Source organism: Molothrus aeneus, chromosome 5 (genome assembly GCF_037042795.1).
Source record: "Molothrus aeneus isolate 106 chromosome 5, BPBGC_Maene_1.0, whole genome shotgun sequence".
Classification (NCBI taxonomy): domain Eukaryota; kingdom Metazoa; phylum Chordata; class Aves; order Passeriformes; family Icteridae; genus Molothrus; species Molothrus aeneus.
In genome coordinates this window covers 60,957,657-60,983,235 of record NC_089650.1, presented here as the reverse complement: position 1 = coordinate 60,983,235, position 25,579 = coordinate 60,957,657, and the positions used below count along the sequence as shown (strand labels likewise).

Below are 25,579 nucleotides of genomic sequence, written 5' to 3'. Positions count from 1 at the left end.
AACCTCTGTTTTTTCCTATTTGTTCTGCTGCTTTCAGAAATGTTCTGGTCTGAAGGTAAAAGCCTAATGACATGTTTCATTTAAGTACTGATACCTACCAACAATAAAAACTAATATACTACCCTGGATGCTAATAAAATTTAATGCTTTTATTCAGGCCTATATAAATCACAAAGATTTATTCTTCTCATAAAGTTCTGGAAGTAATGAGGAAGTAATAGGCTAAAGAAGGAGACAGTCTATATTTTCTGATGTATTTGTTAGCAGTCATGTACAATATGGCATTGAATATTCTTGGATTGTTATTTATTAAAAAATTAAATAAGATAGAGCAAGTAAAATAATATGAATTGACATTTAAGAGCTCTCATTCCTCAGTTAAATTGAATTACTCACACCAAAATGGATCCCAGCTAAGGATCTATTTAAATGTGTTCGTACACTTATAAACTGCAATATTTCATTTTTTTAAATTTAATTCAAAATAAAATTAGATGCATTCTTCCAGATTTTTTACAATTTTAAGTAAGTTACCTGTGACAAATGCATCACTTTTATTGTTATATAAAACTTGTTGAATACAACTTTTATTGTTATATAAAATTTGACACTTCTGGCATTGTCATTAAAAACATAACACTCTCCCTAGCCATTAATGAGTGAGGAAACCTCATGGAACTTTATACACTCCTGGTAGTATTAGACTCTGTGTCTGACAAAATACCATGATAAATTCAAATGTCTGCCTGATCACATGTTCTGATTTATTCTGGAACACTTGTCTGCTATCACATCCATGATCTCCTTTATGTCTGACATTAATTACAGTCAATATTGCTCTTACTGTGTTAGGAGAGGATTTGAGTCTTCTAGATGCAACACCATTTGCTGGATAAGTAACTGAATTATGACAACAGATGTATAAACTCTTCTGCTCACTGTGGGATTGAGCTAAGCAAGTCCCTTGACTTCTCAGTTTCCCTTCCCATCATTTATATGTGCTATCCATTCACTTCATAAACTCTCCAGGGCAGAACTTGGTTTGAAGTGTTTGGCTCAGGAGGAGCTTAATCCCTTTAAATGCTACTTAAATATAAATAATAATAATAAACTCTTGGCAGCAGGCTGCTGATGCACTCAAGCTGCTGCATTGCCATGCTGAATAGCATTGTCCCCTTGGCTCCTTGAGGCTGCTCCCTGAGGTCCCATCCTGGAGCAGGCTCAGTCACGCTCCCTCCTCTTGGTCTGGGTGCTTTGCCCAGGCTTGAAACCAACATGCAGAGGCAGGGAAGTGATGGGTTCAGCTCTGCTACCAAAAGACCAAAACTGCAGGCAAAGGGGGCTGTGATGGCTGTGGGGTAGTGCTGCCACCAACGCTCTGCAGAGGCATTTTGGTGTGGGCTCAGGGCAACCACCCCTGGAAGGTGGGTCAGTCCCTGCAGCTTGGCTCCTCCTATGCCCAAACCATAGGGCAGGTAGGATCATTTCAACAGGAAAACTGGCTCTTCAGAGTATGTTGTAGAATGTATTACTTTCAGTTTTGATGTGGTCTTGGATAAGCCCAGGTAAATGTTGCACATTTTCAGACAATGTAGTCCTACGAGTCTTAGTTTAGGTCTTTCACATGGCTTTTGGGATTTGAAGACAAAAGGGACATTTGGCCATGTGGTTTCACTGAAACTAAAGCAGTAACTCATGGATGGTAACACATTAAACAAACATTTTGTTTGCATGTCTAAGAATTTTATAAAAATACAGGAATAATGTTTTCTTTCTTTCTTATGTTAAAAATGGCTTGAATAAAGGACTAAGGTTGAGAGAAGCTACCGAAGAGAGTGACCACTTTCTAGTCACTCAGAAAAATCAGAACTAAAGCCATATTTGAAATTAATCTGGAGTTATGGGAGCAAATATTCTTTATCTCATGGAAGGAATTTGCAGTTTGACAAATGTCTCCAAACTTGGGAGAGTTTTTGAATTGAGAAGTTGTGATATTTCCCTGGACAAAATAAGTTTGTTTGTTTTTTTCTGTTTCAACTGTCTGAAATTATTTATGCAATTGTTGTTGGTTTATCTTTTTATGACATGCATATTTGTGTTCCTCAGATAAATGGGAAGCCCCTGCAGTACATTTTCCCTCATACAAGGCTCAAACTACTGAGAGACCCAAAGGACCACACAGTTTCAGGTAAAAAACCCTCTACCAGACATGATAATTAATTTGGTTAGCATGAATTATACAACAGATTTCCAGTATTAAAAATAGTTCCTGTGTCTATGCAGCAGTAAATTCAGTGGTCATTTTAAATCTTGCTCATTGGCTATAACAGAAATCAGCAGTGCATAAAAAAGGTCACGACATCTGTTCAAGATATATAAGCTACAGAGACATTAAAAACAGAGAAAAATTGGTTGTGTTATCCGTATGAACAGTCTGTTTTGCTGTTGCTTTTTATGTAACTCTACATTCTCTGCATGAGTCCTTATAAAATAAGCTTGTGTAGGTGTTCGACATGTACAGAACTGAGAATTTTATTCTTTCTGTTCTGGATCGTGTTGTGTCCCCCCCCCCCCCCCCCCACTGCCCCCATAGAGGGGGTTAGGAGAACAATCAGATCCCATTTTTCTGTGATACCTTCACATGGAGCCATTCATCACAGGACTGCAGGTTTATCCTCTTTTTCCCAAACACTGACATAAATGTTCATGTAAGTCAAGAGTCTGCTTGCCAAGGAGATGAAAGTAGCAGAGGTGATGTTCATTCACCTCCCAGGCTGAGAGCTGGAACGCAGTGTAATATTTTCATGTGTCAAGCTGTAAAAGGACCTGGCACAGGTAAGGTCTGTCTGTCTGAGCTTCTGGAATTGCATCCTTTCTCACATCTAGTACTGATATGGAACTCAAACTTATTTCAATATACCGGTTTTGTTCTTTCAGAAGTAGATGCTTTAAGTAGTTTTTCTGTGAAACCATCAGACTTTCTTTTAACTTGCTTAAAAGATTCTAATAGTGTGTGTCAAACTCTGTTTCTGCACAGAAGTAATTACTGACTGCCAGCCCTGGTGCTCCCTCGAGCATTAAGAAAAAAGTGGCATGAACTTACTTGAATTGCTAAATATTGTTTTCACAGGGTTTCTGGCAGTAAAGTCTTGATAATTTCCATCCTCAGTACCTACCTCACATTTAGGGTGTTAAATGAATGCTCTGTATGCATGATGAGGTATTTTCTTGTTAGTCAGCGTAAAACCCACTGATGATTTCAGACTGCAGAAAGACCCCTCCACCCACACAGCCCAGTCTGAAAGGAGCTGCCAGCTCTGCTGTGTGTCAGCCTGTGCTGCTCCAGGCCCTCCCAGTCCACAGGAACTCCTTGGCATCCTTGTGGGGATCTTTGCCCTGCAGGCTGATGAGTAATGCTGTGATCCAAGCTGCTGTCTTACTCAGAAATAAGAGGAATTACAACCATGCAAGTGTAAAGCTCATGATTTAGTGTTGCTGAAGCCTGCTTTCCTATGTAAAGTGACTCACCCTTATGCAGTGGGAAATGCCTATTCCAAATTCTTGATTAACTCTCATGCTGGCAGTCACAGCAACACACTGCACCTCAGGGATAATGCCTTGTGAGCAGTGATGGGCAAACCCAAGGTGTAGATATTGACATCTCATTGACTAATGCCTTGCACAAATGAGGTCACATAGGATCAAAAATTTACTCAGAGTCCTGATAAGCTTATATAGCCCACACTGGGATTTCTCACTGCTATAGCTACATAATATTGTGATTAACTTCTAATTGGAGAAAGCAAGCTTGGCTCTGTCTACGAGCTGCAGTCATATTTTTGTTTTAGTCCAGATACACGCTTGGAGACCTGCACAGATATATTTCTGTATGATGCATACCTAGATTTCCCTACAAGTATTTAAAGGCCTAAATGCAAATTGTCCAGAAAAGAGCCAAAGGTAGAATAGGGTGGCCCTGAAACAGAAGAATTAGTTGTAATTTTCACTCCTTGTACATCTTTGAAGGACCATAACTCCTTGACTATGTACCTCCCTTCCTTCCCTTCTCTCAAGTCTCTGAATGATTTAACTATATGAAAACTCTCTTCAAATGTGCAGTGCATTATGCTTAGCCTTCAGCTTTCCAAATGACCTCTACCAGAGATAGGCACATTGTCTTAAAAAGAATTAAATTTTATTAAACATTATCTGCAAACTAATAGTAAACATCTGTGTTTATTAACCAGAGTCAGAGGAAGACATAGAAGTCTATTATGCAGCAAAAGTTACTTAAAATATTGGTAAATTTAAGTAATTTATACTTTTATACCATCACAGTTATCTCACTACAAGAGTTTTGGATATTCATATAGATGGCATGTCTGATTGCTTCCCCAGCTCATTTCCGTTTGTTTGTTTATTTGTATTTTTTCCCTTTGTATCTTTTTGCTCTTCTTTCTCCCTGCCCTTCTTTCTAATCAAAAGTACCAAAATGAGGTTTTGACTCATTTTTTCTGCATTTATACTTGTTGCTTCAACACAGGATGTGTATGTTAAAAACCACAATCTTCAGTAAAGCTCACATGAGGAGATCAGATCTTTCCAAGAGAGCAGTCACTGTTGAAACCACCCTTTGAGCAGCATCTTCAGCTGAATTTTTGTGTTGCTGGATTCTTACAAGCCAGCTGGCCTGTGGTCCTGGGTGACCACAACAGTGTGAACACTATCCATTGTCTCAGATTTCCTCACAGTTTGTACAGCACCTCCTCTGTCTTGGCTATGCTCAAAAGCCTCTCCTATGTGATCATTTCTGCACATGCAAGAGCAGTTTATACTTATGTTTTAAATGATCTATGTGCAGTTTGGTCAGTTCTGAAGCAGGAACTGTCTGTGGAGATGCCTGAGAATGACAGATTCTCCTCAGGGGACTCATGAACACACCTTGAGTGTACAGTTAGTGTATCCTAACTGGAGTGTGACAGCAGGAGTTATATAGGGAAATGTCGTAAACTACAAAAGTCCCACTTGGAGAGTTCTTGTAACTGTTGACCAGCTGCTTTGCTGGGAAACTGGCCAGTGCTTGTGCCCATTATCTCATCTCATCTCACTGGAGTTCTTGGGCCAACCTGGGCATTAATGATTCAGTGTGCTGGGTCAGCCCAGATAACCAACTCTACCACAGCAGCTGTAATTGTAGGACAAATTTCATCCTAATATCACCTTTATAAGTTAAATTCCACAGGTCTCATCATAATCTTACCACAGTAGAACTTGCTGCCTGACTATGAATGCAAAAATTGTCACATTCTGAATATCAATATTAAGACTAATCCCAAATATTTTAAAATTCAGACTTTCCCACTACATATTATGTGCACATGTATTTGGTTTATTTGCTTTCTTGATTAATGAAAACTGACTCTGAGGTACAGATGCCTTTGATGCCTCTTACATAACCTGGCATAATTTTGCACACAGAAGCATATAATGTGAATTTTGGCATGTGAATGAGGTGTTTGAAGATTGAGGAACCAAGCCAAAATTGTGATGACAAGAGAATATTAGTGCTGAATGAAAAATAATTATATACTTGCTCACTGTCTGCTCTCTTGAAGGTTCTTGTTTCTTTATTATATACCACAATCTAGAGCATGAAGATCTACTTTTTGAGATATGCAGTGTCCCCTCCTCAGACCATGAGAGGTGTGAAGGGCTTTCCCAGGATTAACTCTGCAAAAACTGATTAATAATTTGCAACTAAGAAAAAAAAAAAAAAAGAATTGGCATCACAGATGTGGTAATGTGCCAAAGCAATGAGGGCAGTGCTCAGTGAATGATAATATAGCAGTGTTTAATGCTCCAGAAACTCACTGTTTGTTTTCACTGAGCGTCCCTTGTTTCTTTTGGATCCTTCAGCAGAGCAGCATAAGTGCTGCTTTGTACTGACAGAATTTTCTCTTTTGTTTTTTATCACGCCATCATTATATTTGAAAAAGTGAATTAAGGATGTGGCTATTGAAGGTAATGAAAGCACTGGCAATACCTTTGGAAATGTTGCAAAGGTAACTTACATTGTGTTATTCCAGATCAGGAAGCTGTTTAGGCACACTCAGGGGGAAAATCCAACCAGGCAGACACATCTCAGTAGGTCTATAGGTACAATGAGTGCACTCAGTCAAAGGTATTTTTTACTTCTTTACCTCACATAGGCTGAGTCAGAAGTAATTCTTCCTTTTTGATAGGAGGGATGTTCTGTGTTTCCAGGAAAAAAAAAATGTACCTTTGAGCAACCAGACTGTCTGTGTTGGGGAACATCCTCTTTAATTCTGGTAAAAAAAAAAAAAAAAAAAAAAAAAAAGGCAGAGAAACAATTCAGAAAAATCTGCAACCTTTGTAGTGGAGCAAAGACGTGAATTAGGTGGTTGGAAGAAGAGTGCATCCCTAATCTCTGCCTCAGCAGTGATGTCAGTGAAACTGCAAGTAGAATTACAGGGTAGCTGTAATGCTGTACATATGACAGACATGCCTCATACTCTCCCTAAGGATTGCTAATTCCTGCAAACAACACTACAGTGTTGTTTCTGCAGTGTGCCAGCTCATGCAGTGCTTATCTGGATGGAGAGGAAGGGAATTCAAAGAGTTTTTCTGTATCAAGTCCTCACTACTATAGTCAGTCTCTAAATAAACAACCCTATTATTTAGGATTCTTTCACCCCCAAGTTCAGCAAAATTAGTTCTTACAGAAAAATACTAAAGGGCAATGGATATGTGATTAGTAACCAGTTAAAAGCATGTCAAATATAGTCACAGTCTATGTTCAATGTGAGAAGTCAGAGTGAGAACTGCAACCTATCTCCTGTCCTCATACTCTTAGAGGATTACCTATCCTACTTCTTTCATTTAATGTTGGGAAGAATTGAAATAATTTGCATGAAAAAGCAATACCCTCCTCTAATATTCCCTTGTCACTGGGGAAGGACTTAATCCCTAATTAATGGTCATTATTCCCTCAAACATTCACTCCTTACCAGAGATGTGGCACAGAAGGTAAAACCCATAAACAGAAAGGGACTGAGCTGTTGCAGTCAGGCTACATCAGAGATTTTCCTGGGAAGTCACATGGTAGTAAATGAGGACAGGACTGGAAATAAAAAGAAAAAGAGATGTTTGGTTTTGTCTTAATATCAATTTTAGAAAGAACTCAGTACCATTGAACTTTTCTAAATAAACAAAGAAACAAATTCTTATGTGTGCTAGAAACACTTTGTAGAGGTACAGACCATATATTCCATTTATGTCTCTTATCTATAAATTATTTTAATTTGAAAAGCACTTGTGCGTGTATTTAAATACTTTCCATTAAATCTTTTTGGCAGTTCAGTTGTTTATGCATATTGCAGTATATGAACACTTGAGATTTTGAGAAGAGGAAGAGAGTTGAAGATTTGGAGTGGAGGTAATTGAGAGGGCAATGTGTCTGCTGGCTATAAAGGTTCCATTTGTTTTCACAGCTGTCATGCACAAAAGGCTGCATAAACAGATCACTGCAACACAGAATGTTAGAGTTCAGTCAAGCCCCCAGATTTCCATGGAGGTTCAGCTGTCAGTCAGTGGCACCTATTGAGCCATTGGTGTCTATCAGTAAACACAGATTAAACTCAGTGCCTACAAGGGATTTTATAGATTTAAAGCTACACTCTACCAGAGATGGCACCATAGATTCTGATGTGACAGATTGTCCAAAAAGATGAGACTTTTATCTTGTTTTCAAGTAGATGTGATAAATGCTTCAAGAAGCTAATTCATAAAACACTTTATGATCCTTCAGGATGATAACCAGTGTGTACATCAGCATGAAGCAGATTTGCAGCTGATATAAATCAATGCTGTGCTATTAAAACAACTGCAATATATCTGAATTTCATCAGCTCCTGATTTGACTTCATGTGTATTTTATGCCTTAATTGCCAATGGCCAAGAAATGCAATAGCTGAGTAGATACAATCATGTTTCTAGGAAACAACTTCATTGAAGCTAATTTCACTAGAAGCACCAAAACAATTCTCCTGAGGACACTTTTGAAAATGCTGTACCTATATAGACAACCAACCTCTGATATGGATCATCATGTTATGTATTCCAGGGAATTGCATAAGAATAACAATGTAAATAAAAAATTTAGGCTGGATTTTATTATACACAGTATTTTTCCTGCTGTTTTTAAGTTCCTGAGTTAACTTTTTGTTTGCTTTTTCATGTTACCTTTCTCTCTGCTCTCCAGACTTTAGAGATTTCTTTATCACCACTGCAATGTCTCAATAAATAGCTTGCATTTCTTCATGGTACTTTTAACTCTGACCTTTCCAAGAGAAGTCATTGGTGTTTTTAATGTGTTTGAGCCTTCTGTTGCATACAGACAATGGAACAGGGTGTAAAATTGTTCCAGCAGATAAGGGCCTCGCAGCACCCTAGCATATGTCTGGTCTAGATAAGGCTGGAGGAGGAATGAGGAGATAATGTCTAGTAAATGAACACAGGATGAAGGTATGTTCTGTCTCCACAGCCAAATATTGTTGAAAGGCTTCATATTGTTTATCATTGCTATAACGTGGTGCATTGGCACATTGCAAAGCCTTTCATGCCTAATGTCTCATTTGCATGCTTTCTTCTATGCATTTCCTACCACTGGACCTTGACTAAAGAAAAGATCACCCTTGTACTTCCTTGCCTAAATTCACCATTGTGGTTTTGTTCTGGTTTGGGGAGTTTTTTGAATTATTAGAAATTGATGAAAAACACATTTCAACAAGTCTGTGCATTGGCCCTGCATTTTGCAGTTTAAGCCCATTTCAATTTTTCCCTTTTTACTTCTGTATAGTTTCAAGCACACAATATCTGAAGATGTTAAAATGGCCATGGGTTTACAGAAATAGTGAGTTTCAGCTATCATCTTGAAGGGTATACTTTAAGGCTCTTAGAAATCAAAATCAATAGTACTTTTTAATTATCTTTCTTAAAGTGCAGTTACTTAAGAGTCTATTACAAATTCATATAGCTCTATTCCTGACTGTGACAGAGTCAGATTGCTGCTGACATTCATACAGTTTCCTATGCCAATTTGCACAAACATGTGTGATTACTGAAAATCTGTTGTACATTCTAATTCCTTCTTTACTTTCCTTGTTCATATAATTAGAAAGACAAATGATTTCATACTTTCAAAAATTAGTCCAGAGGAAATATTTGCTTGAGTTAACACATGAACAATGTTTGCACAGAGCTTCTGAGTCATGTGCCAGCATTCTCCTGCATTTGTTGAAGTTGCTGATACTGCGCAGGACCTGTATGATGATTAAATATAATCAATCCTTGCATTTGCTGCTGGAATGCTATTTACTTTCTTGAGATAAAACATCCCTGGAAAATTAATTTTCCCTTTTGTGTAAAATCAGGACCATCAACACCAGCAAAACGCTGCTCGTCCTTGAGCTGTTCATTTTTTTGCTGCTTTTTTTTTTCTTCCTTTCTTTTAACCTTTAACTTATGTATGGGGTTATCAGCAATTGTTTGTAAAGGCAAGCCTAATAATTGCTTGGATGCTGAAATGTTTCCAGGAAATCTAGACTGTTTATACTCTAATGTCTATAATGGAGCTGCTCAGCAAAGCAGATGGTAAAATTTCATGATCTTCCCTGTGTCCTGAGCAACAGACAGATTGGCTACAGCCTGATCTTTATTATCTCCATAAGGGACAAAAAGGACTGAATTGCAATTGCAGAGCTCAGGTTATAGTCAGCATATTCCAGCAAAGTAAATTACAGTCTTTCTGCAGTGTTGCTACTGTGACACAATGAAGTATACAAGGAGATAGAATTTCATACTGTTTGAGACACATTGAGCTACAGAAATTCAGAATAAATATATCTAAAGGGACAGAAAGTACTTCATGGTGGAAATAAGAAATAAGGAGTGATGAATTTTGAAAATGCATTTGCAGTAATGCTTGCCAGGTCACCAGTGACAGAATTTATTAGTAGCAGGTTCTTGGTTACTGATCATATATCATATATAAACAAATATATATATATATATACACATACACATATATAAATACATGTAATGAATATGCATCACTGAAACAGTTTATAGTGTCTGGAAGGATATGAAATGACAAGTGAAATATCCTTTTGAAAGTCAGAGTTGGTTAATTGCCAAAAAGCAAAAAAGGCCATTCAATATTTTGCCTCCAAAAATGGTTTTCCCACAAAAATAACTCTGCAGTTATTAAGCACTTGAAGTCTTTGCTAGCATAGAATGGAATGGGATGGAATGGAATGGAACAGAATGAAATAGATCACAATGAAATACAAAATACAGTATTTCAGTCAGAAGGTACCTACAAAAACCTTCTAGTCTAGATACTGACCACTTCAAGGTGGAAAAAAGTGAAAGTAGTTAAGGGCATTGTTCAAAAGCCTCTTAAACCCTGACAGGCATGGAGCATTGACCGCCTCTTGCAGAAGCCTGTTCCAGTCTTTGACCACCTTTGCAGTCTAGACTTCTCCTGGTACAGCTTTGAACTATTCCCACAAGGTCTAATCCTGGATACCAGGGAGAAGAGCTCAGCACTTCCCTCTCCACTTCCCCTCCTCAGGAAGCTGTAGAAGACAATGAGGTTTCCTCTCAGAGCCTTTTCTCCCAACCTGACAAACCCAAAGCCCTCAGACTCTCCTAACAGAACATTCCTTCCAGCTCTTTCACCAGCCTTGTTGCCCTCCTTCAGGCACATTCAAGGACCTTGACAATCCTTCTCAAATCGTGGGGCCCAGGCCTGTGCATGGAGCTCAAGGAGAAGCTGAACCAACGCTGGACAGTGTGGACAATCAGCTCTTTTGACTGTCTGGTGATGCTGTGTTTGATGCCACCAGGACAGGGTTTGTCCCCTTGGCTGACTCACACCAAGCTGCAGCTGGGCAGCACCCCCAGATCCCTCTCTGATTTACAGCCATCACTCTCCCACTTACACTTGTGCCCAGTGTCACAGGTCCAGGATCCAGCGTTCCCACCTGCTAAATTTCATCCCATTAATCACAGCCCAATGTTCCACGCTATCTAGGTTCCTCTGAAAGGCCTCTTGTCAACAGCACCTACCAGTTTTTGCCATGAGCAAACGTGCTAGTGGTGCATCCAACTCCTGCATCCAGATTTTTGACACACATATTGAACAAATCTGGCCTAGAATTGATCCCTGAAGAGCACTGCTGGTGTCCAGTCCCAGCCAGATGTCATTCCATTCACTACAATCCTTTCAGCTCTGCCCTTCAGCCAGTTCTTCACCAAGAACAATGTGAACCCACTCATCCCACAGCTGGACAGCTGATCCATAAGGATGCTGTGAGAGCCAGCATCAAAAGGCATAGTAAAATCCAGAAAAACTACATCCAGCACCTTCCCATCATCTACTGGGCAGGTGACCTAAAGCTTCAAACTCTGATTGTTCATATGTTCAGCTGTATAAATCAGAGGCTTAAAAGCTAGCTGTGCTGATTTAGTATCCTTTTTTAAAATTTGTTTGTTTATCAATGTATAAAATCAATTTAATTGCATGAGCAACCTTGTCAAAGTTCATCATTATATATTTTATTGTATATTTGGTTTGGGTGGGGTAGGGTTTTGAGGTGTTTTTTTAGCTTAGCATGCTCCATCTTAAAGCTTTATTTGAGATTAGATGGGAGAGTAGGATCACAGCCTTGGGAGATCAGTAAAAACTGTTTAAATTAATTACCAGTCTTCTGGCTTTGAAGCATCCTAAAAAGGATTGGATTTCTAGGTGCAAAATTCCCTTTGAAGAGGTGTTCTCCTGAATATATTTTTCATGGAAATCAATACTCATAATTCAGAAAGGTGCCTTCTCTTATTCAAATCACAGTGATTTGCTTTTTGATGGTTTACTGGTCCTGTGTCTTTTAAAGAAAACAGAAGTTTATTAATCAGGTAATATAAATGAGAAAGATTAATAAATGGTTATATCAAAATAGCCTGAGAGATGGAAATTAAGACTCAAAAATAAAAGCAACCACAAAAACAAGGGAAAAAATATCTCAGAAAGCATAAATTAATGTTTCTGATGGCTATTTTTAAACTATCTGCAGTCAAGGTTATACACTGGGCAAAGAAATTTCAAAAAGAAGTAGTAAGCTCAATATTTTCAATAGATAAAATATAAATAGGCCTGAAAACCCCTCTCTACATGAAAAAACACAGTAAGACCCAAGCAGTATTTCTTTGTCAACCAGAACAGAGCACTTAGAGCTCATTGGATGAAAAGTAGCTCCTTCATTCTAACTACCAGGAATGAAGGCTTTGTAATTAACCTAAATTTAAATTTAAACTGTAATTTAAATAATTTTCTAGTAGTGTTTTTGCAACACACACAATCATGCACTCAGCAACTCCTGTGATTCTCCCTTAGCAAGCATACCTCTACTTTATCCATAAGGCCAGTCATACATTTGCCTCTAAAACCTGCAAACATAAAATACAAGCCCTTTCAAAGTGTCTAGGAATAAAAATAATCATCATATATTAGTATGGAAAGTACTTTATTTTATTAGCACTAATTATGGACAAAACCCTCCAAAAGCTAAACAAATTTATCAGCCAAGATTTTCAGTTCCCTAGCATAGGTCTCCATGTGAATGCCTCTGAAATCAAGTGTACACTCATTTATATGACAAACTACTTCTCTGCCATTCTGTCACAAATAACCTGTGAGAGGGTAGAAATGCCAATACTGTGCATCTTGATAAAATCCTGACTCTGAGGAGTTCCTGCTCTCTGTGATGAAAAATATATTTAAAATTCCATGTGTTGACTGTGTGAGTTAAAATACTGTGTCTTTGTTTGTGTGTGTTGTGTATGAAGAATTTCTTGTATTTGCTGAACTTAATAGTTCCCAGTGGTGAGCTTCAGATGTGTAAACATATTAATGACTTTTTCCAAACTGCTTCATCAGAAGTGCTGAGCACTTCTGTGCAGAGCAGCTCACATGAATTTCTAAGTTCTCAGGATGGACTTATATTTAAATGTTTTAATAGGTGTATGCATTCACTTTCTGCAATGAGGTACTTATTTTTTAAAAACTGTATTGCCTAATTTTTTAAAGGACATCATCCTTAGAATGGTGGTTTTTCTTTCCCTATCAAATTAGGAAAAATATACTTTACCTACCAGTGCAAAAGTTCCAATTTGCATTGAAATAAAGTAATTAAATTAAAATATTAACACAGTTTGTTCCAATTAAATTACTCTCCTAAAAAAATATTTGGAATATATCTAATTATGAGGAAAGCTGAGTCAAAATTATACAGATTTAGCTAAACTGGGATAGAAAAACCAATGGAAACTTTTTTCTGTCAGAAATGCAATGTAGTAATCCTCGTACTGAAAGAATCTCAGGGCTGACTTATGAAATACTAATAGCATTATGAAAAGGAAAAGCCCTAATCTAAAAAGACAAAGCTTTGCTTTGGTGGTGTGGTGACCTTCCTACAGCTGGTTAGTCGAATCATTCAGCAGGTTTGCCTTATGAAATTAATCAATTGAAAAATATTATTTTTAGACATTACAATAAAGGTGGGTAAATCAGACTTTTAATTCTCAGAACAAAGTACAAATCATCTCATATGGAATTTTCTTCAAAGAAAAAAATAGTTTAACTAGTTTAACTAGGAAGTTTGGTTTTTTTTTAAGTGCAAAATAACATGAAAAATTGACAATGCATAAGATTATTTTATTTTATTACTTTATATTTTAAGCTTTTGTTTTCACTCTCATTATTTTGTACAGAGGTTAGTGATCTGCTTCTCTCCAGCTGAAACGAGTGATGAAAATGTTTTTATCTCTCTACTTTTTTAAAAGGAAGAAAATATGTGTTTTAATGATGCTTTACACAGAATTCTTGTATGCTTTTACCACCATTAATTTGCACATCCTTTGATGTGAAAGATGTCAATTAAAAGCAAATATTTAAGAAAAATAATAGCATTTGCCAAATATAGGTTCATGTAAATGTAGATGCTTTGCTGCTTGAAAGAGCAAGCTTAAGGATCTCTGTCAATATCTCCATAATTATGTGATTCTAAAAGCTCAGATATTATAATTTCTCAGCTAAATTTCATGCATGTTGTAGGCATATGATAAAGCTATCCTTTGAGTCCACACTTCCTGAGGTTTTCTAGCAATCTAATTCAATTTATTAATATTGCAAATAGATTGTCAGAAGAAGATAGGATAAGCTTCAATGAAATTTTTAATAACTCAGTTGTTTGTGTTATGTCAGTCATTCAGTAGCTGCTCAAGAAGATCTTCCCAAATTTAAGTCTTTAGAAGAGCATCAGATGTGACTGCAGTTAACCCTGATCTTCCAACTACAGACAGAAGTTATCTGGGACATCTTCAGTAACCTCTGATGACTTTTTCTCTTCCTTTCTTTCCAGTGAATTATTCATTGCTTCATCTCTGTTCAAAGTTTTCTCTTTCTTTTGATCACAGGCAATGGACTGGGAATCCGAGTTGTAGGTGGGAAAGAAATTCCAGGAAGCAGTGGGGAAATTGGAGCTTACATTGCCAAGATCTTGCCTGGGGGCAATGCAGAGCAGACAGGGAAGCTTATAGAAGGTAAGATAAATGCATTATTAAAAGACGAAGCCATGGGACTGTTGGGAGGTTGTTATGATTATTTATAACACACATTTTCTCTTGCACAATGGATGCAATCTTGTGCAAGGAATGAGAGCTACACCTCCATGATGCTTAAAGCAGAAAAGGCCTGATGGAAAATGATTTTAGGACTTCTATGGCCAAAGAGAGTTGCCACAATGAGCATTATTTGGGCATGTCTTCAGTAATATGTGTCAACATGTTGTCTGTATGGTCACATGTCATCAGCCTATATCATGGACATGGGTTTTGAAGGTCTTTAACCTTTAATCTTGATCATCTAAGTATCCTTGTTTGAAATTACTTTTATTTCTTAGTTTTATTTCTTATATTACTTATATTACTTAATTTCCATTTGAAATGATATTTCTTAGTTGCACAGGTAAAACAGATCCAGTTGTCTCCCTGTTACATGCACTAACTTTCTTTCTTAGTCCCCTATAAGTCATACCTAATGTTAGTTATCCAATCTAAGGTAACCATCCAACCTGCCCCAAGAGGCAACAGAGAAAAAGAAGAATCCACAGTAAAGCAGTTATTTCATCTAACTTAGACCTCTGTTTCAAGAATTGAAAGTGTCTTCCTCCTTTAATTGGCTTTTAGAAAACTGCATTCAACTTCACATCATTTTTTAGGCTACCAAAGCTAGGTGGAGGGATAACTTCATTATCAATATATTTTCTAGGATTATTGCAATGTGATCGATCTGTCTAATAATTTATTTCTGTGATTACATGAATACCACCTTCTTTTTATAACTTTCTCTTTTTATAGCTATTTTCTAGTTCCCTTTTACAAATCTGTATGCACCTGAAGTGTCAGTCTGTCCACAGACAAAAAAAGAGTACATTTGTGTCCAACTCATTAAACCCCTTTTTTTTTTCTTTTTCTTAAATAAAAGCATGTACTCAGGGAAAAATAACAAAAGAAGATAAGTAGGAAGAAGAGTTCTTCCAGAATTCCATTCATTTAAGTTTTCTGAATGGTAAACAAGCAAAATAGTCATGATTTAATCAAAAGCACTTTGCAGGCAGAAAAACTGAGTAAAATGATCAAAGAATGTATTTACAAGGGATAGTTTAATTATTCTGTGGGTATTACAAAACAGTATCACCTGCATTCACCCTGCAGCTATTTTTATCCTTGGTGTTTTCTTTGCCAAAATGTTAATGATATACAAAAATAAACAAAAAAAAACCCCTCCAAAGGGACACACACCCTAATGTGCAATGAAATAAAACAGAAAATTAAAAAGAAATATATTTATTTTTTGCCTATACAGTTGATTCTGATATTAATTTTTAATGGGTAGTATCTCACTCATCAAATGATAGAATAGTGTTATTTTTTTGTGCATGAACGATGAAAGAATTGACCTTAATTTTGTGTGTTTTGAAGCAAGTATTTGTTTTGGCTCCCCCTGTACAAATAAGTAGGTCTTTCATAACTGTGCTAGATTACACATGCTTTGTTTCAGCACCAAGCAAGTAAAGAGGAAAATGTGGTTATTCAACACTTACCCAGGACTGGACATTTCAAGAAAGAGAATGAGCAGTTACAGATTGGAATTATCTGTAGTCTTTTGGTTTATTTTGCCAGGAAATTTTCTGGAAATTGAAGTTTAAAACAGTTCTTTACTCACCATATTTGGTTCATTTCAGCAGTGATCAAGAACGTCTTGCATTTACAATAACTACAGGAAAAATCTGACATAGAAATTTACTTTTTAATCTGTTTGCATATTATATTCTGAAGGTTTATTCTTATTTTAGAGGAAGATGGATATGACAGTAAAATATTTATTCCTTTGTTTCATTCTCCCATCATATGTTCAGTCATGTTTCTGATCCAACATTTATAAAAGTATCCTAGACTTGGATAAGTTGGCATAAATCAACTCCATCAAAATCCCTGTATTTCATCTGTAGAATTTGTCCACACAATGTCTCAGAATATGTTTCAGTATTGATGTGTAAATGTTCCCTCGGAGAGAAAAAATGCTTCCTGCAGAATGCACCTTGACTATGACATACAGGACAAACATTTCCTCTCACTGTCATTTACCTTTAGGTCTTGCCTTTATATCTAGTTTACTTTTTATGTTATTTTAGATGGCTATCAAGGATCAACAAAGAATTTTTTCTACTTCACTGTGAGTTGCGGTTGGCTTAGTGGAAATATGGCTGGTGCCCATTTAACCTCTACCCCTCATGAGAGCTAAAATCCACTGATGTCTTCAATCATTCTCATATTGATCTGTGTAAATCCAGCCAGACTGCTAATCTTACCAACGTCTCTGAAAATAGAAGCTGGCCTTCTTTCCTTTTTCAAGTTATTTGCTGGCTCTCACACCACAGAGAGAAAAAATAAAGAAAATTAGTATGTCATTATCTGTAAATGCATTACTTTTTTTTTTTTTCAGTAATCATGAGTCACTTTTCCTGATTAAATGCTGTGTGACTACAAGTTAGAATATAAACAGTCATCAAGTAAACATATACTAATGTCACTACAAGTTAGTATCTTGACTCATTAGCCTTTCTAAGAACATGAATCACTCTGAAAAATCCCATCAACTTAATTAATTCCTCTAATTCTAAAAACACTGGGTCAAGTCTGAAAATCCTACCAATAGCATAAGAAAGAAGGATGGATTTATTGTGGTTTTGAAGGAAGACAAACTCCTACCTGTTCTCTCTATGACTGCATATAAATAAATGACACAGAGATAGCATTCCTATCCTTAGGGAATAACATAAAATTTTAGCCTATTTAAAAAGCTTTGGAGGAGTCTTAGTGCTGAAAAATTTATTTATAGTTCTGACTGGCAAATACCACTCTTCTCGGTTCTCTCACCTTGAATTGCTTTCAAATGTCAAAAATATCTCTGATTCATCACTCATTGGTGTAACAAAAACTGGAGGTGGAGGACTCATTCCACCGAGCTCATCAAGTGCAAGGACTGTGTCAATTTGATAGATGTGTCCGTGCTCCCCCTCGTGTTGACAGGAACAGTTCAGTTCTATTCCACCTGGTGAATCCACTGAGTGAGTGGCATTTCAGCCAGCATTTTTTAGAAACAGAAGAGCATAGAGTAAAGAGCAGAAATGAAATGATTATGTGTGTTTCCTACTCTTACAAATTTTCTGGATGCCCTCAGCATTCCAGTTTTCTGATTGGACCATTTCAATAGGCTGAGTGGAGAGCCTGGGAACTGATAACAACAGGTGTCTTTATTCCAAGTTTTCAAGCCAGACAAGCTGTGTTGCAATGGTTAGGTCATCTGATGCTCACTGAGATGAAGATATTCCCTGACTTTCCAGTCTTCTAGAAATTCTGGTAAACTAGCACTGTAAAAAACTTATGGTGAACTTGATTTGTGGTGATCTTACTGCCTTTGCTTATACCTCACTCAGCAGCATTAGTCAGACTTCTGTTAACCTGTCCTATGCCCTTATGTATGCATGTCTATTTTTAATATGTATGGATCATTTAAAATATATCTTCCCAAGCTTAAAAACGGGAAAATAATATATATGAAGACAAAAAATCTTGTCATGAAAAATACTGAAATAGAACTTCCTGGAAGAAAAACTACCTGATAGACATAAGATACTGAAAGATAATGAGACCTGTTAAAGCTGTTAAGTAGGTCAGGGCAGAGAAACTGCACTGCTGTTGGAGAGTTCCATCTTAGATGTGATCTTAGTTAATGGTGCCCTCCCTTCAGTCCAATCCTTTAGCACTTGTTTTGACCTAAATTAATAATTACTCTTCTCAGGATGCAGGAAACATTGCTCATGGCTCATGAAAACACTGTAAGGGTCCTGTCAGAGCCACCTGCCTTCAAGAGTAGGTAAAAGCACATCCAATGTCCTCAGCATCAAAGTCTAAATATTGAGGATAAGTTCTTAAATGTGCTCAGCACCTTTTAGAATTTGATTCACCTGCTAAGTAAGAGTTGATCACCTTTTATAAATTTGTTGATTGCCTTTAATTGTGCTGAAAGTTTCCCAGGCCACATGTCTAGTTCCCCTCAGGAAAGTATTTTAAATGAGTGGGTCTTTGGGAATGCCAGGGATCTCTTTCATCTTTAGAAAACTGCAAATTCAGAACTTTAAGATGCCTTCAGGAAATGATATTGAAGTCTCCCTATTTCCTCTTACCCATATTTATTCATGTTTCTTTTCCCCTCATGTATCAAGTCGTCAGAATTTTCTTCTGTAAGACTTTTGATACAGATCTCACTCTCTCTAATGCCCTTATTTGGGGTCAAATAGACCCCAAAGAATCATTCCTCAGATTGAGACTTAGAGCCTTCCTTTGGACTTTCATGGGATGGCACAGCTTATCACCTCTTGGATCCACAGACCATAGCCACCGTGTCAACAAGAATACTTTCTCACAAATCTGGAGCCAGTAGAGATAACATGTTCACTGCTTGTCCCCAAGCAACTTTCCACACCAAACTGACATGAGATGAACAGGGTGTGCCAAACAACATGCTGTTCCTGGCAAAAGAAGGCCACATCTAGAGCAGTGGGAAGTGATTTCCACCCAAAGCAAAATATGACAGGGGAAAGGAGAGAAGAGCTATTTGGATAACCTCCATCAGAGAGGAGCCTAGCTCCCCACCTTCAGTTCATGGGAGAAGAAGGCAGACCCAGGAAGCACTGTCAGAAGCCTACCTTAACCAGAATGCTCTGCAGCTCCCACCCAGGGTGTGGACTTTGGCTTCTGACCTAGTTCACTTCAAGCATCAGGCTTCATAATGGAAGAATGTACACTGAGAAGTTCTTCAAAGGCAGAGAAGAAAAAGTCAGGGTTCAGTGGGATTCTTTTCTATCTGTGTTCAAGTATGGTTACCACAGCTTTTCATTATTTCCAGAACAGGCAGTTAATCAAAAGGAAAATTATTATAAAGATATAAGGACTTATATATGATGATAAAGAGAGCAACTGCACTGTTAGGTAAAAATCTACTACAAAATACAAATCAGCTGACCACCCAGAAATGAGAGTGAAATATGAGAGACTAAGAAATATGAGAGCCCTTGGTAGCAATTTTGAATCTGGGGAAGGCTGCACATGGAAGCTGAAAGACAGTCAACATGTTCATGGTGTTTAAGCAATCCCTCATGCACAAAAAAGTCTGCATTAAATGGATAAAAAGAGAATTTATACTATCTATTGTTCTTCCTCTGAGGAGAATGTAAATAAGGCTAATGAACAAACTAGAGAGGAGATGGCCAATGTGGGGAGATGTTTATCTGTACTTTGGTTGTCTAGTATAAGATGAATCTGGCCATAATCAATATTGGGTAGAGGCCATTGGAATATTAGAATTATTATTTAAAGATTTTCCTGAATTCTAGGCAAGGACATCTTTGAATACAGGTAGCTTTCTCACTCCTCCAGTTATAAGTGACAACTAGGTAGCTTCCAGAATCTGTTTCACTTCAGCCATGCCCTGGGAATGTATCCCTTCATGTGTTTTCAGATCATAAATTTTCAATCAGAGCTTTTCAAGTTTTTAAGTCCTTGTCATCTTAAAGCTTGTTATTTACTGGCATTGGAAACACATGATTTCTTTCAAGTCCTCTCAGAAGGACAGGGGATGCAACTGGAATACTGACCAGTCCATGAAAGGATTATAAAGAAAATGTTAATAGATTTTCTGTTAACAGGTTCTTTGATACTTTTTCGGGCTACTCTGGATAGCATCAACTGCTGAAAAGCAAGGCCAGACTGTTTCAGAAGGTCTTTTGCAAAGGCACTCCAGGTGTAATGGCTGTCCATCTTATCACAGCTGTCTCTTGTCGTATCGCAGACGTGCTTTGCATGTTCCTTGGAAAATGCAGTGTGACTGGAATGGTCATGGGCACCTAAATAGCTGGAAAACCAGCAGCAAGTCACCATCCTTCTCTCTACCCTTGTCAAACTTCCCTCTTATCCCTGAGTTATAGATGAGCACCCGTGTAACTCTGCCTGATCTTTTATCGGTCACTGGCTGGTCATTTATTGGTGGGAAGTGCAATAGAAACCAGGTCTTCCCAAGTTTTAAAATACTGTAGTGAGCACTGCTTGCTGTTTAGACAGCTAAAATTGGAAACACTGATTGGAGCATCACAGTGAAAAGAGATTTTACAGTCCCCATGAAGCAAAGGTAATGAAGAGCCAGCATCCCTTCTTGAGTCCCTCTGATAATTACATTTCTGGCAAAAAGTAGATAGCACGATGAAGCTGGAAAATGATGAAACAAAATTAAAAGGAACACAAGAAGGGAAGGAAAAATTCTCAAAAAAACTGGATAAAGTCTTAAATGAACACTAATAATCTTTCCATCCTCTACTTCCATTTTGCAGTTTGACTGCTTTAATTTATTACTGCATTGGGAAAAAGAAGTATCAATTTTACTCTGTTCTCTGAGTGTTAGTCTTCGTGATCTATTTTGCTGTCTGTGCTTATTCTGCTAGGTCAGAAGAGAAGAGAGCTTGCTCTCAACATATCCCCTGGGCTACAGGCTGAGGTTTCTCTGTCCCAGCAGAAACTGGCTTTATCAAAGATAATGTGCACAAAATAAATCACAGAATCACTGGGTTGGAAGAGATCTTCAAGACCATTGAGTCCAACCCATGCCCCAACACCTCCACTAAACCATGGCACCCAGTGCCACATCCAGTCTTTTTTAAACACATCCAGGGATGGTGACTCCACCAGCTCCCTGGGCACGCCATTCCAGTACTTTTAACATTCTTTCAGTAAAAAAATTTTTCCTAGTATCCAACCTATCCAATCCAATAACAGGCAGTGCCATTGTTTGATTGTAAGCTTTTCCCTAAAGCTCTTTAGAAAGGGACTTAATATAAAAAAAAAAAAAATTAAAAAATGCCCTCCCTCAGCTGTAAATCATAACTTATGTAGTTGTGCTCCTCTCATCCATGTATTCTGTTCTGCCTTGTACTTCTTTTTTATAGGTAACAATCAGAGGTATAGGATTTTTCTTATTAAGCATGGCAATGGACATTCAATATATTAAAACATGCCTTTAAATATTTCTAAATTATTTTTTTAAAGGAAATTATGTTAGTAGAAAGGACACCCTGCCAAAGTGTATCACTTAACATGTTGGAATTAACTTAATATCTGCTAGAATGACAAAAGAAAGGCAGAAATCTTCATCATGCTGGTTTGGCTGTTCCTTATGCTGTCCCACTAACAGTGGTCTCAATTCCATTCTTAATATGGCAGGAGTTGAGCTGTTCTGAGAGTTTTGTTTTGCTGAGATATGAGAAAGAAATGAGAATTATCAGAAGAAATGAGAATTGTTTCAGTACTTGCGTGGCACTTATAGAAAGAAGTGAAAGTAGAAATAATTGCAGTATAAACAATTGACTTGGAAATGTATTGAGAGCTGGTTACTCTAACACTGTGCACAGCTTTATTTACCTAAATCTCTTTTGTGGTGGTTGAAACACACTTAGAAAATAGCACTTTCCCTGGCTTTAGAAAATATAGAACGTATAGTTTAAGGAATTTTAATTTAACGTTGTCAGAAGGATATAATTGGGGTTTTACAAGGATACTTGATTAGAAAACTTCTTTTATACTTAAAATATTACTTTCAATGAGATAAAACAGGTAATATGAGTTTGTAATGTTTCTGCTCAGAATGTAATTTCTGTATACTTAATTTTTCCGCAACAGAAATCAGCACAAAAGAGATGTTAGAGAGTAATTTGAATCTAGGAAGTAGCTGAGCAGCTGTAAGGACTGAGCTTTTAGGATCTTTTATTTATTTAATCTAAAGCAGAATCCAAAACTTAAGGTGTACTTATAAATTTTGTAAAGGTAAAGAACCAATAAATGGAAACATATTATGACCAGTAAAAATATGGCCCCTTGCATAATGCCAGCTACCAGTTTTTCACTTCTGCATGTAGTCTTGCTATGTACCATATAAACAACTATATGTACCATATAAACTACTACATACCTTCTTTATGATCAAAAACTCTGAAAAGAACTTGAACAAATAATTATTGATGTAAATCATTTTTACTAGAAAAGGCATATTATACAAATTGCACAAGGAACTTGGATTCCTAATAACAAAGAAATAATTTTATCAAAACACCCCTATGGGTAGGGGGTTTTTTAAGACTTACTTAAATAGATAAGTCTGATTTATGGAAACAAGAAAAATAACCTGGATGCTTCATCAGAGGGAAGAGGCAAATACAGTCACTAGATATTCCAGAGCTAATGAAGTGAGGAACCACCACAAAAGTCATGAGAAAAACACTCATCAGATGGTTTAAATACAAATTGTGGAAGGTCACTGGTAAATGCCACTGATGCCATAACTAGCTTTCAGTAACACTCCACCAAGATTGTATTAGAAACTACTACTAGCTACTGTAAAGTACTTATGTGGAGCTATGCAGTCAGTAATTTTCAGATGCACAGCTTTTGGCAGCAGTTATTTTTCAGGACCTTGATGAACAGTTCCTGTTAGAAAGAATATCCACTTCTTGGAGAGAACAATCCATGCTTCCAGAGAATGTGCCTGAAGCCCTGTTTCTCTGAGCACAGCAGGTAGAGCAGCAGGCAGCATTGTAACCAGGCTGCCCACAAAGCTTTCTTGGCTCCTCCTGCTGGCACCGTGCAACTTTCTGCTGTCCTCTGGGATCACACACATCACAGGTGCTTTGTGGTTCTTCCTCTGACATTGACAGATACCATCCATCCAGGTGGTTATAGTCTTCCTGTCTTTACTCTTGAATGCTTACTCTGCTTCTGCTATATTCTGACACTGTGAGTACTTTTAAGGATCATTTGTCTCCATAGAAGAGTTAATTCTTTCTTGCACTATTCTTAAGATACTGTATTAAAATCAAGTGGATGCGTTTTTCTCAAAAGATGCAATACACACTGGCAGAGGTGGCAAGAGGTCTGTGACTTTTCTGGTTTGGGCAATGCTGGAGAGAAGATGAGTTTAGTTACTGCTTCCAAGATATTCAGGGATAAAGCTACATCTTTAGTCAAACACAGGCAATGTGTTTGTAAGATAGGCATTCTGTAGATCACATTCTACCTGACAGCAAATAGCACAAGTAGAGACATTAAACTGCTGTGCCTGCCCCTTTGCCTAGCTGCTTGCTGAGACTGATGATAGGGACTTGAATTTCAGCCTGGAGCATCAAAGTTATGTGCCTGTATTGCTCTGTTTCTTGTCTTCTGTTTTCAAGGACCAGCTTCTGTGCAGCAGATTTACAAAGAAACCGGGCAAATGTAAATCCTTCAGAGCCTAAACTGAGGCCAATTTGTCTCACCACTGAAAGTCATCAAAGGCACCCTCCTGTTTCCATTCACTATGCAGGGAGCTTAGGTATTTCTTTTAGGTGAACTGTCTCACTAAAAACCTAAAATTCAGATTCTATAGGCTTACCTTAGGCATTCTGGGCCACATCTCATAAAACAAAATCAGGACATTTTCATCTGATGTTTATAAGGGACAAGATCTAGTTGGGCTCACATACATGGGCATTCCAGAAAAACATCTTACTACAGTGTGAAAAAGCCTTTTGCATAACCACTGAACTGTGTTCTTTAAAAGTGACTTCTCAGTGAACTAGGAAGCTAAAAATACTCTAATTCCATTTCCTATTGTGCAGATTACTGTGGGCTCAAACTTGCAGACTAGCAGTTTGAGGTGATTGTAGTAAAAAAAAATCTAGTGAAATCAAATGAGGGTCATCTTGAAGTACAGGTTAAATAAAGCTATGTCCTTATGGAGAATTATTCCTGCCACTGGATTCCAAAAAGTGCATTGAAATATTTTGTGTTTACATGCAGCAATTTTAACCTTCAATCCCCTTCCTGAAATCTGGATCTCCAGGAAAATTAGGCCAGCCTGGCCACTCTATGGAATCCTATATTGGTGCAAAGCATAGCAAAGATTCAGGGCCCAGGGTGAATTGTCCCCACTCAGGGTTTGTTCTGCTGAAATTCAGGTGGACAGACAGCCCCTGTCAGTGACTCTCAGGGCAGGTTGTGGGTTGTTTGCAAACCACAGTTCTCAGCAGCAAACAGGATTACAGAGAGCTCATTTTTCTGCCAGTGGACTGGGTACTGCAGGGAGCAGAATTTCTTTAGTCACTTGGTATTTCAAAGTACTTTCTAGGTAGGTGTGTGCAAATTCTTCCAAGACCATAGGAATCATTATGAAGAGTTGTTAATAATTTAATGTTAAAAAAGATGAGCTGATGGAAGTGGGTTTTCTCACAGTAGAACATTCTCTGTCTTTTAGATGGCTTGGACACCAATTTGGAATGGTTTGTCACAGAGCTTCACTGCAGTGGCTTAAAAAGTGACATGGGCACATAGATAAAGCCTTTGTTTTCTCTAAATATTGGGTAACACAGGAAAAGGAAATAGAGGTAAACAAAATATTTCCTAAATTACTTAAATCAACCAATCTCTTGAGGTAGTTAGATAAAAAATATAGTTATGTAATCAAATTATTTCAGATTTCCAAGGTTTTATAAAGAACTCCTGAAGCATCTGGTATCACTGTTTTCAAAGGAGATGCTGAACTGCATTGTACTTTGCTCTGACCTAATCTGATCTGACACCTTGATTTTCTTATTCAATTGAAAGAGTAAAGGAATTCAAAGAACAAAAGTGTAATTTTCTGCAATTAGATTTGCAATATAGTACATTAAAACATAGAAATATGATGTAAAATAATACAGAAAAAGCTTTAGATGTCACCTTAAAGAAAGAAAACCACTATGTGCACTCTCAAAAATTACACAAAGACTTTATTTCAAATTTCTTCAAGCATGTTCTATTC

General features: G+C 37.4%; 1 protein-coding gene across 7 annotated transcripts in view; it reads left to right on the top strand.

The window, feature by feature from the left end:
* PCLO (piccolo presynaptic cytomatrix protein) overlaps positions 1 to 25,579 on the top strand; it is a 323,520-nt gene that overhangs the window by 196,581 nt on the left and 101,360 nt on the right. For all 7 annotated transcript variants that reach the window (XM_066550944.1, XM_066550946.1, XM_066550943.1 and 4 more), the window contains exons 9-10: positions 2,107 to 2,188; positions 14,554 to 14,679. In XM_066550944.1, the coding sequence (XP_066407041.1) occupies positions 2,107 to 2,188; positions 14,554 to 14,679 (208 nt within the window). The remainder of the gene's footprint in view (positions 1 to 2,106; positions 2,189 to 14,553; positions 14,680 to 25,579) is intronic.